We start from the raw sequence: 15,111 nt of genomic DNA on the forward strand, positions 1-15,111 counted from the left end.
GGCTGCATTTAGATCTGTGGGAAAGACATTTGCAATATGGGTTGGAAATTGTGGTGGAAAGCACACATTCAGTGAGTGTGATGCTCATTTATTAGTGTGTTATGTCAGGAAAAACAAGAGCAAGTGTTCTTCAGGTAACTGAGACTGTCAGTGCAGACTGCGTCAGCAAGAACAGTATGTCCACAGCTACATAGAGAGGGAGTAGTGCGTACCGTATCCTCAGAGACCTCATTGGTGCAAAAACCATCAGCACTGATCTACAAAAAGTAATAAATGGTAAGTCATCGACAAGTGAGAGAGTGCATGTGTGGTGTACACAAACATAATGGGACAGGCCTGAATGCTGGACCCCTGTAGTGGGGGGTCCGGCGGCTATGTTATGCTATAGGGGACATTTTGCTGGCATGGTTCCGGTTCCTTAGAGGAAAGGGTCACGGCAAATAAATACATATCAAATGGTGTGCAAGCAGTTCCATTTGTGTGTTTAAATAAGGTTTAATGTATAGTATTTAGTATTTGTATTTAGTATTGTCTCATATTGTGTATGAGACACACACACATGCACAATGAGGTCAAGAGCATGTACATTTGCGTATATTCAGTTTGCATCGTATATGCTTTAAACTATAGTGTTCACTTTCAAACGTGCTCATCTGTGTCTCTGTGCACAGTTGTGTGTTTATTTGAGCGTCATCTTTGTCTTCCGTGTACATGGTTGCTCATGCTGCATTGCCCTCAGATGTGTGATCACGTGGTTATGGTTTTTTTGTAGACATACTTCTGAAACATACAGTACAAGCAGAAAAAGATCAAATATTGGTGTATGCATTGCATTTGCTCTCTTACGTTTTTGCAGGCTTTTTAGTGTTTGTATTTCTAGCTCACTATTCTTGACCATGTTCAAACTGTGTTCATTTGAGAGTGTTTGGGGGAATTTTTATAGGCTCTTCTGTTCAGAATGCAGACGCTGCGATCGTGCAGAACGCTGTCCCCATTTTACATGTGAGCAAGTGCCAAGCATAGTTACAGTAACCTCAGCACAACCTCGTTTCTCCTTGCTAGAAATGAGGTCTGAATGAGGGGGGTGAGAGAGAGAGAGAGAGAGAGAGAGAGAGAGACAGAGAAAGAGAGAGAGAAAGAGAGAGAATATAATATAGTATCAGCCCCCTTATGATATCAGCCCCCTTATGATGACAGCCCCCTCCAGGGCTCCATATCTTTCCCTGTCATTCTTTCTGTTGCTCAGTCATATAGAAACAGATCCATCTGCTGGAAAAGCAAAAGAGAAATGAAATAGAGAGCACTGATGGGGAGAGAGTGCTGAGAGGAAGCCCACAGCTACAGCAGCAGAGACGACAGCTGTAAAATGGAGGGAGAGATAGAAATAGAGAGAGGAGAGGCATGGGAGAGAAAACAAGACAGAAAGGGGAAAGTATATATGTGCCGCGTTGCCCAGAGATACAGAATGTCGTAACAGGATGGAGGAAAGGGAGGGAGAGGGGGAGGGAGGCATGGCCTGGGCCGTGGGAGGGGACGATAGAGTGAGGGAGAGAGGGATGGGTGCATTTTGCCCTCCCTCGCTCCACAGCACTCCCCTCCCCTTAGGCAGTGGTTTAGCCCGCTGCGTTCACAGCCTCTGTTGTTGTGCAGAGCTGCAGAAGGGCCTGCCGAGCCAACCACTGCGCTGAGAGAGAGAGAAAGAGAGAAAGAGAGTGAGAGAGAGCGCAAGCAGCAGCAGCAGGCAGACAGCGTGAGGGAGTTCCAACCGTTCATTTCATCATCAACCAGGAAACAAATGACAGCAGCAAAGGGCAGCAGAGGACGACAACGTCAGAAGGAGGAATAAAAAGAAGAAAGAAATCCTCCGAGCCTGGAAAAAGAAACAGTGAAAGGAGAGACTGAGTAAAGAAAGGAAGGAAGGAAGGAGGGAGGGAGAGGGGTGAGGAGGGGCTCCTCACGTCGTCGGAGTCTCCTCGCTCACACGCAGCAAGATTTGGCATTCTCTGGATCGCTTCTCTTTCTTCGTTTGCCCTCCATCCTCTCATTTTCTTTGAGAAAGAGGGGAGAGGAGGAGGAGGAGGAGGAGGAGGCAGCCCCCCCCACGCCTCCCGGCTGAGACGAACAGCACAGAGAGGAGGTGAAGAGGGGGAGACGCTAAGGAGAAGGAGAGACGGATAGAGACAGATAGAGAGAGAAAGAGAGCGTGGTTTTATTCGTTCCTTGTTGCCTCTGTCGTTCCTTTGGGAGCGAGCGGCTGGAAGCCTCCGCTCATGTCCGTCAACTCGGAAAAATCCTCGTCCCCGGAAAGGTAACATGTCTCAACACATCGTAATATGTGTCCTTTCTTTTATCCTCAGCTTCTCATTTACCTGTCTGTATGACTCACTGTCTCCTGCCCTCCATTCCACCTCCACTCCATCTACCTCTCCATCTTTTTCTCTCCGTCTCTCCATCTCTCTCTACGTCCGTATGCATTGTAAGCAGACTGCTGTCTTCTTTTATTGTCTGCGTTAGCCTTAGCACGCTGATCTGGAGGAGGAGAACGTATGCATGAGGGAATGCACAACAATGTGTTTCGTACTGTACCCACACACACAGAACAGGGCGCTTTGGCTGTGTGTCATTCCATATTAGCCTTCAAGCTTACAAAGGCAAAGCAGAAAGGCAGAGCAAACGCACCAGCAGAAAACATAATGTGACAGTGCTTTAACATCAAAACACAATCATAGCCAGGCACAGGTGAATTCAGTTCCTTATGTCACATCTCAAAGAGACCCCAGTAGCATAGCGCAACAAAACGCCCATCACAATGTTTGTTTACATCAAAACGTATCGTCCTTGTTCGGCAGGTATCAGCTGATATTAGATCATGGTTCTGTAAACCTGTTCCACAGTACGTTAATGTAGGTTTTATCACGCTACGGCCCAATGTAGGACATCTTGTCCAGGACAAAATGTTTGGATAGCAGCCGTGTTAGACAGGGATTCACATTATCGCACAATGTTAGCACAAAAACAATGAGGAAAAACATAAATAAAGCATTATCAGTAACATATTATACCACACATGCAAATATCACATTTTTCTCTCCTCAGTTGCACATTAAGCGAAATTCCAGATTTAAGCAGAGTAGAAAATCGGCAGAACTTTATTGCAGATCTAAGGTTAAATGAATCAAATGTAATCATACCCCACGTCAAACAAACAGAACACAAAGCAACCTGTAAATAACCTGTTTGGATTGATTAGAACTCAAACATGCAGGGCTCTGTGACTCACTGTAATGTATGTAACACAAAGGATCACTCTTTGAAACACCCTTAGAATATTCAAATCAATATTCAAATTTTCAGGCACATTAACTCACAGACCACAACTGTGCAATGTGCGTCCTTTGTTTTGACTAGAGCACTGTGTTCACTGTCTTTATTCTATAGTTAAAGATGTAGCCTCACATCTCCACAGTACTGATATGTGTAAGTTTATGCATGTTCCGATTGTGCACGGTATTGTAGATCAGGGTTCTGTGCAGATATGTTCATGAATGTGCAGTAGTCCTGTGTATATTTAGATAGCTGTGACGTCGCCGATGCCAGGTGAAGCCAGCCATGCTCAGTGACTCACAGCTCACGGAGGCGGTGCCAAGATGCTGTGATCACAACAGTGCAGCAGCGGGCAGCAGACTGGCATCCAGACCCTTGCAGGGACAGAGAGAGATAAAGAAATGGATGGATGGATAGATGGATGGATAGATGAACTCAAAGCTATCTGATGCTGTGCCAAGACTGAGTGGGCACTTAGCAGAACAGCAGTAGGGAAGTAGACAGCGCGCTGGCATTCGCAATGGAAGGAATAGGCATTAATAGATCAGTTGATGTACAGAGATATATGTACTGAAGGTTGAAGAGTTAAGAGGAGGACAAATGACAGATACTGTATGTTTTTTAGGCTTTTTAATTGTGGTAGGATCGGTGACCAGATATTTGTGAAGGGTTGCTGAGATGGAGATTGCCCATGGAGCATTCTTGGAGCCCTCCTGTACTGTTTAATCGGTAGTGTCCCATCAAGAATAGTTTTTTTGTTGTGAAATCGAGCTAACATTCACAAAACCTGTAGAATTTGAAAAAACTGAGATGCAGCAATGTTTACAGTATGCCAGCGCTTTACAAAATACACACTGTTCCCCTGGATTTCACATTATTATGTATTAAACTTCACACTGCATTCAAGGTAATTTTCTATCACATATGTACTCCGTCTAGATGCTGGCTGATTTTGCTTAGCATCTATTTTGGTAGGCTTTTTAAAATGTCAAAATGCAAAATCAGTACTCCTTTGTTTGAGGTGGCTGTATTGGTCAATAATGCTTGACGGTGCTATTGTTATTAATGTTGTTAATAGCTATTTGTGCTATTGCTGTGATTACAGCACTAAATGGCACACCAGAATTTTGTGAAACTGTATTTTTAGAATGTGTGAGACTTGACATTTATAATGGTGGTAAATTTGCATGGTTTGTATTATCCAGCCTAAATTCATTATGTTCAGAAAGGATTTTTGCTCATGTTCTGTAAGCTTTTCCATTTGTGGGAAGAGTTGAATAGGTCAGTTAGATGGCTAGAATTTGTAATTGTTATCCCAGTTAAACTGCTTAACATGCTAGTACAGCACAGTACACAGAGCATATGAATGGTCAGACCAACCAAAATGCAGTATAACAATGATTATAAATGGTGCCACATTACTGAATTGGCCAGCACAGCTGTCAGTAAGCAAGCACCCAAAGCTCCAAGTGTATACCCATTTCTAGGAGGTGTGAATGCAGTGTGAACAAGCCAACCCCTGCCTTCCCTGCATTCCCTCCATGGTGCCCTTGAGCAGAGCATTTAACCTCCACCTGCTCGAGGGGCACAGGAGTGTGGCTGACAGTGGCTTTGGCAACAAAATAGACCAGGGGGATTAAATAGACAGGTGAATTTTGAAGGCAAAGATAGATCTGTATGCCTAAACTTTAAGCATTTTAATGTTAACAGTAGTCACTAAATCTGGTGTTATAGGGCTTTAGGATTATGGTGTTGGGCTGTTGCAAAATATTGTTTAATCTTAATTGGATCTATTAAAAAGAACAAGGTGATCTTCTGAATAATGCTTAGCATACCAGGACTGTCAAGGCCCCAAAAGACTAGACTATCTGTGGCATGTAATATTACTAAAGGGAGCATTCAACACATAATCTGTAATTTAAAGTGCGACATTTTACCACAAAGAAGGAGGTGGTGACGGCTCCCTAGTAGAGACCTGAAGGTCATGAGGTGTGATGATTGTGGGCTAAAGAAGTGAGTGCTGCCCTGACTGAAACTAGTGGGTGGGGTGTCTTCTTTCACTGGTCTGAACCATGCCAGAGCAACATGAAGGTGCAAGTCTACTGTGAGAGACTGCCCCAAGTGTGCCAATTTAGAGCTTTGCACATTCAGCACTCAACTAAAGCAGTAGCTGATTACCTGGCCCAAGTGAGTTGGGAGCAAGACTGGAACAAGAATATTGCCTGGCTTTTTTACATTTCTGAGCTAAAGAAAAGAATTGTTAGCCACTGTATGCCAGGATATTTTACATCAATGCATGGAATCATCCAGAAGTCCCCTGCAGTCCATCTTAGTTTTCTAGTTCAGTTTGTGGAGCCCAGGCTGAGATCTGAGCAGGTGGGCCATGTAGTCTCATGAGTGCATATACAACTCATATACACACTCGTACACACAGTGCGTATATGAGTTAGGATGGAACAGAAGAGAGTCAGAGCTTGAGAATGCCAGCAAACAGACACACTGAGACAGTTTCTGAGGGTTTTTAAGTTGCGTGCATGTGCATGTGGATGAAACGCTACACTGCTACATGAATAGTTCTATGAAAAGTCTTGTGCCTGCTTGTGTGGTTTCTGACACTGTATCACATACTGTATCTCTAAGAATGGACAAAATTACACAAAAAATTCAGGCATCTAGATGGCTGCAACTGTCTTTAGTAGGTGCGCAAAATTTGAATCGGCCAAGATCAGAATTGGCAGATTTTTGTTCCAAATGCATGATGAGCATTTGGGTCAATTTAACGTTTATTTTGGTTCATTTGTTTTGCAATTTTATGATGCAATTAACATGATCAGGAAAGGGCACTTGCACTGTATTTGAATGCTGCTGCTACACCTACACCAAAATGTTGCATGACTCATTGTGCTAAATAGCCAGTTCCCTCTTAGTTTAGATGCAGCACTTTATTTGATTCATGGTATTTAAAGATGAAACTGATTTTTGGTTTAAAGCTGCACTCTAAAAGATTTACTGGTGAAATTGAAAGAAGTAGCATTACTGAATCAGGAGGAGAAATACATACAAAGTTTGGTGTGTGTGCACTGCTGCATGCCTCTCTGTAAAGCCTGAAATAATTATTTAAAAATCAGAGGGGTCAGGTTGGATTTCATAGTATAGGCATGCACTTTGCACAGTGCTACTTGGTGAGGTCTTAGCTTCCGCTCCTTGTTAGCTACATTAACCTTGTAGTTTCAGTGCAAAACTGAAGAAGCAAACTTTGGGCGTCAATCATGTCTTATCTGTGTCACTACATTAGATGTAAGCCGGGAAATTTTGGGAAAGGAGAAATTGGGTTAATTCTTTGCTTATCTATACCTTTAGATTTTAAAGTTGTGTTCCAAATATATATGTGTGTGCTTGTGAGTGTGCATGCATGTTACAGGGATTGAAGATTGATGTGACAGGAAATTTCCAAACTGTGAATTAAGTGTGCTTGTGGCCTGTATTTGTGCTCACATTTGCATGTATGAGTAGGCTGTATTGAAGTCATTTCAATTTTTGTTTTGTTTGTATGTTAAGTCATGTTAGGCTGTGGCCTCCAGGAGATTTCTGGAGATTTCAGGAGATTTTAGGAGATTGGCCTCCAGATTTTTAATGCCAAAACCAGAAAACTACCTTAACACCACCCCTTCACTCAATGAGAGAACAAACATATTTTTATACTATAAATAACTTATTAAATTCTTATTTTCTTTTAGAAATCAAAGTGTTTTAGTAACAAAATAAACTGTATTTTTTTAAATATGTTTTTAAAAACTAAATTTGAAACTGTTTACTTTCTTTATTTGTATACTGTTTTATCCTTTTGGCCCTCAGCCCACCATAGACATTGCACTTTGGACCCCCAAGACACAAAGTTTGGGCACCCCTGTCCTAAGGCCTTTTATTCAGTATTGTTCAGTATTGTTACCAAGTATTTACATGGAATACAGTGCAAACAGTGTAAACTGGCTGAATTATTTTTAAGTTGCAGGAATAAGGAATAGAAATTTAGACCTGCTGGTGTTTTCTGGGCGTTTAAGGTGTTTAAAATAGAGGGTTATTGTAGAGTGAAGCTAGGACAAGAAGGGAGCTGTGAAGGGTCTTATACAAGACACTTATATTAAGACAAAATTGAGAAACAGGAGGCAGATGAAATAGTAAAGGTGAGAGAGAAAATGGTGAAGACCAGAGGAAGAATGGAGCTGATATTGGGAAAGGAGAGAGAAAGATGCGACCGTAACAAGGGAGGATACTATATGATGGACACAATTGTGTCAGCCCCACCCACCCTGGGTCTAAGTCAGGCCCCATATACACTAAAACATGGATAAACTCTCATTTCCAAAAGCACACACAGACACATTACAAACATACAAACACACAGGCTATCTGTGTCCTCTGTTACTGAGCACAGTTACACAGACACACAGGGGTCACTCGCCTATCATGCCATTTAAATACCCTCTGGCTCTCATTCTCATTACACACACACACTGGGCTTTGTGCAGACGGTCATTCTGGAGGCGCTCTCTGCCTCATGCTGCTCACACTCTTTACGCTCTGTAGATTAAACAGTAGCCAACCAAGCATGGACCAGCCAGTCTCCCAGTGCCATTCCATTAGGCCTTACTCTCCCTCATCCGTCTCTCTTCCTTTTCTGTCTTCTACTTCGTCTGTGTGTGTGTCTGTTTTTTTTTCTCTCTTTCAATTGCTGACTTGTTTTTTTCTTTGTTCTTCTGTCTTTCTTTGTGGATATTCTTGTCTGCCTGACAAGCCACCGCAGGCAGGCAGCAGCAGGTGCATTATGAATCTCTCTAGCAGAGTGAAAGTTAACCAGTTTTGGCTCTCTTAGTAAGATGAACTGAAGCTGTAGCCTTTTTACTCAGAAGCAGCTAGGTGTTTTTGGTGGGCCTGATTAGTAGATTTAGCAAACTCTGCATGAACAAGCTGTGTGTGATGCAGACAGCAAGAGAAGACAGGCAGAAGTCAGGAAGGTGGTGGGGTGCAAAAACTTCATCTGAGAGAGCAGGAAGGAAACCTGGGAATATGTTGTTGCTGTCGGAACAACACATCGCATGTCCAAAACGGTACCTTTTCAGGAGAAAAAAAGATGAACTCAGAAGAAAAATAGAAATGTTGCACTAAAATTAGCAGGAAAATGTCATTTTTAAGTTTGATCTCTGTAGAGGATGTGTTTACCTACTGTCACTTAGAAAATCAACAAATCTCACATTATTGGTTCAATAATACCATATTGGTATTTTGTGTAATACTGTGGATATGTGTATGTTTGTGTAAAGGTAGCTAAGTGAGAGTTTCAGAATTTCAGGTATTCTATAACTTTACTTTTTTTTACGAACATTTACGGTGCTTTTCACATTTTTAGAAATAATTAGCCCAAACATTTTGGATTCCTAGGTTTCTTTCCACGCAAAGCCATGAGTACTACAGTTATATCATGACTAGCTTCTGATCATCTTCTGGTTTCTAAGGTTTGCTTATTGTGCGGTCAGTCCTGCACTGAAACATGTGAGGTTCAATTATTCAGTCAGCTAACCACAGCTTCAGTAGTTTAGGTGTTCTGTCAAAGAAGGTGAGCTGTCTAGATGCTGGCTGGAACAGTACACCCTGCCAACTATGGAACATCAGCCATACGATAACCCTCTGAGCTAGCTGACACCAGCTGATGAGGCTGTACCTGTCAGGTGTGCAGGGTGTGTGTGTATCATGGGTCAGGTTCAGGTGCCCTGAATTTGAGGCCAACACTAGAGCAGCGGTTGAGGGGGACATAAAAATTAGCAGTAGCAGCATCTATTACCAAATATAGTCATATGGAAAATGCTCCTCAGTGATATTTTTGGGCAGGTCCAGCAGCGTCTGTCTGTGTGTATTTTAAATTTCAGTCATTATTTGAAGATACTTGAAGGAATGACCTTTTTCCCCTAATAGTGCTGTTGTAGTGCCTCTTTTGCTTTTCTCATTTGAGTGCCCTCCTGTTAAGTGCACTTGCACGACCCTCACTGTGAAACATTCTAGAACAATCTTCATTTTCTTCTCTTCTCTATTTGAAATCTGTTGTTCTCTGCAAGCCGTGGATGTGGTTGAGCACATGAAAGACGTAACCTTAGAACTGATCAGAGTCCGCTGGAAACAGAGAGTCACTTGGGCTTAGAAGAATGCTGAAGAGGAATGGGAAATATACTCCAGGATAGACTAGCTATAAAGAGAAACTCAGCGAGAGAGAGAGAGAGAGAGAGAGAGAGAGAGCTTGCTGGAGATCATTCCAAATCATTTGGAGAAAATATTTGGTCACTAGGGAACCCACTACTCATGTTGCCATGGTTACTATCAATGGGGACTGCTAATGGTTTACATGTTTGTGTTTGTTTGTTTGTCATTGGGTTTGTCAGTCCCAGAGCAAGTGTGCATGACCCTTCCCTAGTGGCCATCTTCAAACTGCTTAAAAATTCAGGGAAGTGTATAAATAAAAGCCTATTATGTAGCCTGAACAAATATATACACAAACAGTGCTGTAGGTAGTTTGAAAAGGTGTGTGAGTGTGTGTGTGTGTGTGTGTGTGTGTGTGTGTGTGTGTGCATGTTTGTGTGCGTGTGTGTGTGCAGCCGGGAAGACAGTAAGCATGGAGAGTTGTCAGTTAAGTGTGAGTTGGTCATGTGAGAGATGAATTCTTGGCTCTGCCTGAGCCCCACGACACCCTGACAGATGCCAGAAGAAAGAACGAGGAAAAGAGAGGTAGATAGAAGAAAGCGGGAAGAGTACTACAAGAAAGAAAGGACACCTCCACTCGTGTGCCTGTGTGCGTGAGTGTGCGTATGAGTATGGAGCGTAGTGTCTCTCACTCCCACAAGGCTCTGGGTCTAGCTCTCAGTGCCCTCCGACTTCGCCACAGAGCGCTCAGACACAGGTACAGTGGGTGTATGTATGTATGTATATGTGATTTGTGGCTATGGTGTGGAAAATCGTTGTTTTTGAGTCATTAGAGGATATTATTTGTTGTCATTGGACAACGTCATTGGAAATGACAAGCTGATTTGTTTAAGCTCTAAAGAGGAAGTGGATATTGATTATTGATTAGGGACAGTTTACAGACTGATGATGGGACAGCACACTGATGTTAAGTAACTACCTCCATCCTTTAGTAGGGGTTTATCAATGAATCGTGATATCACAATGCATCGACGGTGTGCATCCTGGACATGTGACAATGCATTGTGGAGAACTGACATTCGGTTAATCATGCCATCTAATACAGTTGAATTGGTTGAACATTGGGAATGTAAGTGATTAACCAATTAACTAATGTATGATTAGTGTAGCATTAGAACTTCCAATAGCCCATCATTGTATATTCGAGTCAGCTTTCTGCATTTTGGTCATATAATCATGGACATGTTTATAGTTGCCAACCTCTCAGTTTCAATAAAAGCAGATTCTTTTGTAGAGTTTGTTTACCAGCATTTTAGAAATGAATCTACCTGTTTTATACCTAATATTTTGATGGCTCATATTGATTATTCTAGACAGCTAATGATTAAACACTGACTATAACAGTTGGTTATCAGTCAATTTGCCAAAATCGGAAACCATATTAAACACAAAGATTTTAAAACAATCTACACTAGTCAGCAACTCTGTCCAGCACTCCTCCTGCCTCCCAGCTGTACTGTCATTAGTAAGCTGTGCAACAACATGATTACAGTCATCATTTTTCTTCATTTATTTTGTTCAAAAAACCTTTTATCTTTTCATACTTTTTCTTAGGAAGCACATGTCTTTTGTGTGTTTTATGTTTTAGTGGGCAAAATAATAATACTACACTGAACCAGCAGTAGTAAGGAAGCAGTTGCATATAGCACAGTGACATTTCTGCCTTTTTGTGCATGCAAATAAGTGTGTATTTGACTCCTCCTGTAAAGTGTATGTGTATGGGGGATGGGCAAGTGTCCCAGTAGACACAGCATTGTGTGTCTGACTGTATGTAGAATAAGAGGGTGTCTGTTAAGTTTGCTGGCGTAGCCGGACACAAGCTGGCGGGCCTTTCCGGATGCAAATTGTTTTCAGCGTTGAGCACTGTGTGTGTGAGTGGGTGTGTGTCTGTGTGTGACACATGGAGAACAAGTAGAGCAGTGGAGGGCAGTGAAGTGTGTACAGCTATATCTGTGTCACGCCCAGAGGGGAAGGATGGAAGCAGTCAATTCGGCCCAATTGGGTGAATGGATTAAGCTTCTGCCTTGAGCACCACTGTGGGTGCCGTGCTGCTCTTTGATTCTGTAAGCATGTAGGTGGGTGCAAGTGTGAGAGAGAGCATGTGTTTTTATTGAAATGAGTGGCTAGACAGAGTAAAGTGAGTAAACTGGCTTGTGTTAATACATTGTAATATACTTTGTTACAATGGGTTTATTTGGCATTGTGTGGGGTTTTGGAATCTGCCATTGATCTGTATGTATGGGCGTATATGTGTGTGTGTGCAGGATAGGGCATGGTGACATCAGGCAGCAGACCGAAATATCCGTGAGATTGCACGTTGCCACACACACACACACACACACATGCTTTCACACTTGTGGAGGGAGAGGGTGAGTCAGCAGGCATTCGGTAGAGAGAGACTGAATGTGGGGGAGAGACAGAGAGAACGACAGAATGAATCAGAGACAAAGAGAAGAGAGGTGAAAGAGAGACGACAGCTGTGGCCAGAATATGATTACCTAAGAAGAGTTTGTGTAGCACAAGGACAGCGTGCTTTCAGCAAAGTCCAGAACATTCTTAAATGCTAAGAATTCAAATCATGATTCACAGGTACAACTAATTTCTATTCATATGAGAACAAGGCCTCTCAGATGCTTATTAAGTCCTGATGGTTTAAGGACATTCAGAGGTAGTTCCAGGTATCGGTGGACAATGTTCAATCCTCCTACAGTATCCCTGCACTGCGGTTTAGTGTTTCATAATCAACGATTTTAACCAAGGGCGCACAACTCTGTTCCTGGAGGGCTGGTATCCTACTCAAACACACTCACTAAACCTGGCAATTGAGAGAGGAGTTGAACCAGGTGTGTATGAGTTGACTCCTCTGATTTCAACTAATAAAAGGATTGGTGGTGAGCTAATGAGATGCATCAGGTATGTTGGAGAAGGGAAAACACTAAACTCTGCAGTACAGAGGAACTTCAGGACCAGGACAGACTAACCATTGTAGTGAGAAAGATGACGTGAACATAGAAATGAGCCATTGTTAGCATCTGCCGTACCACATTTGTTTATTTGTTTATGTATATATTAAGGCTGGCAAATGATCAAAATAATTAATTGTGATTGATCACGTTCTTTTATGTAGTTAATCACAATTAATTGCATGTCTTAATTTCTTAAATTTGACACTAAAGAAAGGTGTTTTCCATTCAAAAAGCAGTGCATTTTGTAATAGTTATACAAATAGACCAAATTAGGCTTTAGTAATATGTATTTATTACTTTCAGTAATTCAATGACAATGGGCCTCATTCACCGATAACCTTTTTAAGTTTTTTCTTAAATTTGTTCTTGAGAAAGGTCCTAAGAAAAAGTCTACGTCAGATTCATGACGTGTTCTTAAACCGCAGAATTGTTCACACTTTTGTGCTCTTGAGTGTGTGTAGATTCTGTTCTTACTTAAGAACAAATCCCAAATAAGAAAACATAGATGAATGTCAGAATCTTTATGAAAACTGCATAAGTGGGTTTTAAGAAGAAATTTCTTTGGTAAACGAGTCCCATTGTTTTCACTGTGTCAAACACTGGGTTCATATGAACGCAAGGTGAACATGAAAATAAAGTGAATGCAGTTCCAATTTTCTAGTTTTTATTATATTTCCTTTTAATTTGTGAAGCTTTTCCTAAATACATTATTGATAGGTCTTTACAGAATTATTTTCAAAGGATGAAAACTATATTGTGTCTATGACACAACTTATACTATAAGTTTGTATACAGTTTTTCTAATACAGCGCTCTTGGGGCCACCCTTATGACCTAACATGTCACTCCACGTTCAACACACTACCTCATTGGATTCAGGCTGTAGAGCAATATGGAGCTGCCAGTGTAGTCTTTGTTCTTATTAAGCTACTTTAACATGCACCCATGGCAGATACAGGTGTTTAGTTTTGCATGCCCACAGCTGATTCAGAACTTAGAAAAGCCTTGCCAATCGAGTTGAACTCTTTGGAGCAGTCATACGTGAGCCTTACGTCACCATGCCCAGTGCCAGGCATTGACTAGATGGGTATAAAGCCCAGGGCTGTGGAGCAGTGAACTGTGTTCTCTGGGGAGATGGAGCTCCATCCAATACCTTTGAGATGAGCTGGAGTGGAGTTTGTGATCCAGAACTATTTATCCAACATCAGTACCTGACCTCACTAATGCTCTTGTGGCTGAATACAGTCAGATCTTCACAGCAATGTTTCAACATCTAATGTAAAGACTTTCGAAAAGGTTAGAGACTGTTACTCCAGGAAAGAGGGGACAGACGCACTTTTAATACCCTTGATTTCATGAGAAACATATGAGCAGGTTTGTAGAAACATTTAAATATGTATTGTATGTAACAATATAACTTCAGTGTGCAAATAATCTTTAGCATAATTTCAATAGTATATCTTTGCTGTTGCAACAAAACCTTGTATCTCCATTTTTGTAATTTTTTTGTTTTCTCCAGTTTTTACTTCTCCTGTATAGTTAACATTTTGGAGATTTGTTTTTACAGCTACTATATACTAATTCTTAACAGCATAGCATAGAAAAACCCCTTGAGCTATGTTTTTTGAGTAGTTGTAAGAAATGGATAGTTCTGTACCACAGTATTTCAGTAATTTTTTACCTCAGTATTTTTAATATAACAATAATGTAATAGTATTTTGTACTCTTAGAATAATGGAAGGCAAAAGTACACAAAAAAAATCTCAAACTCAAATGACATATAATGCATGTAACAAAAAAGAAAAGACGTTATATTTGGAAAAAAAACACTTGGTAAAGTTTCGGAGATGGCATCTCTGACTGTTTCACTAGTTTAAATGGTGGGAATGGAATTTGTTTCTGCTCCAAGATTCCATTCCCACCATTTCACCACTAATCAGCTTCTTTTTACATATTTTCTTGATTCAGTGCTTCCCAGTCTGTTTTACTTTGGCATCAAAAGTTGCTACAGAGCAGTGGATATTTAACCAATGAAATATGATGTATCTTCAGTAACTTCAGTATGGTCAGTTACCAGTCAAATTTTTAAAAATGTCTCAATGCTAAAATATTCAAATAGCCAGGTAATGATTGTAATAACATCTCTGTGTTGTGTTGGTGATGTTCTCACCCCATTTTTCCTTTCGTTTAGACTAGAGTTTAGGCTCATGATCTAGGCTCATGCAGTCTGTTTCTTTGTGTACTTGATTAAGATGTTGGGAGCTATGGGAACTATGCCTTGGTTTACACAACAGACTGAACTACTAACAGAAGATTTGTTTTTCCTCTTTGGGTGGATTCATAGTGAATGTGGTACAAAGTTAGACTTTGAAAGTTCTTTAAAATCCTAAAGTTTTTCAACTTCATTCTCCTTGACTATTTAAAGCCAAAGTCTCAAACAGCACAGTTTTGTGCTCAAACACACCTGATACAACTCATCGCTTCATGACCAGGTTTAGTTGGTGTGTTTGAGCAGGAAATCAGTGTGATGTGATGAACTCTGGCCCTCTAAGACCAGATAATTAGACCTCCGA

At 41.2% G+C, this 15,111-nt stretch overlaps 1 protein-coding gene across 5 annotated transcripts in view; it reads left to right on the forward strand.

Moving 5' to 3' along the window:
- Window positions 1–15,111, forward strand: part of srpk2 (SRSF protein kinase 2) — a 63,660-nt gene that overhangs the window by 19,234 nt on the left and 29,315 nt on the right. Inside the window, exon 1 of one of the 5 annotated variants that reach the window (XM_036576285.1) lies at window positions 1,548–2,308. The exons of the other annotated variants lie outside the window; for them this stretch is intronic. Within the exon in view, the coding sequence (XP_036432178.1) occupies window positions 2,271–2,308 (38 nt within the window). The 5' untranslated portion in view covers window positions 1,548–2,270. Of the gene's footprint in view, window positions 1–1,547; window positions 2,309–15,111 lie in introns of those variants that run through there. 5 annotated transcript variants of the gene reach the window in all.

Source organism: Colossoma macropomum, unplaced genomic scaffold, assembly GCF_904425465.1.
Source record: "Colossoma macropomum unplaced genomic scaffold, Colossoma_macropomum, whole genome shotgun sequence".
Classification (NCBI taxonomy): domain Eukaryota; kingdom Metazoa; phylum Chordata; class Actinopteri; order Characiformes; family Serrasalmidae; genus Colossoma; species Colossoma macropomum.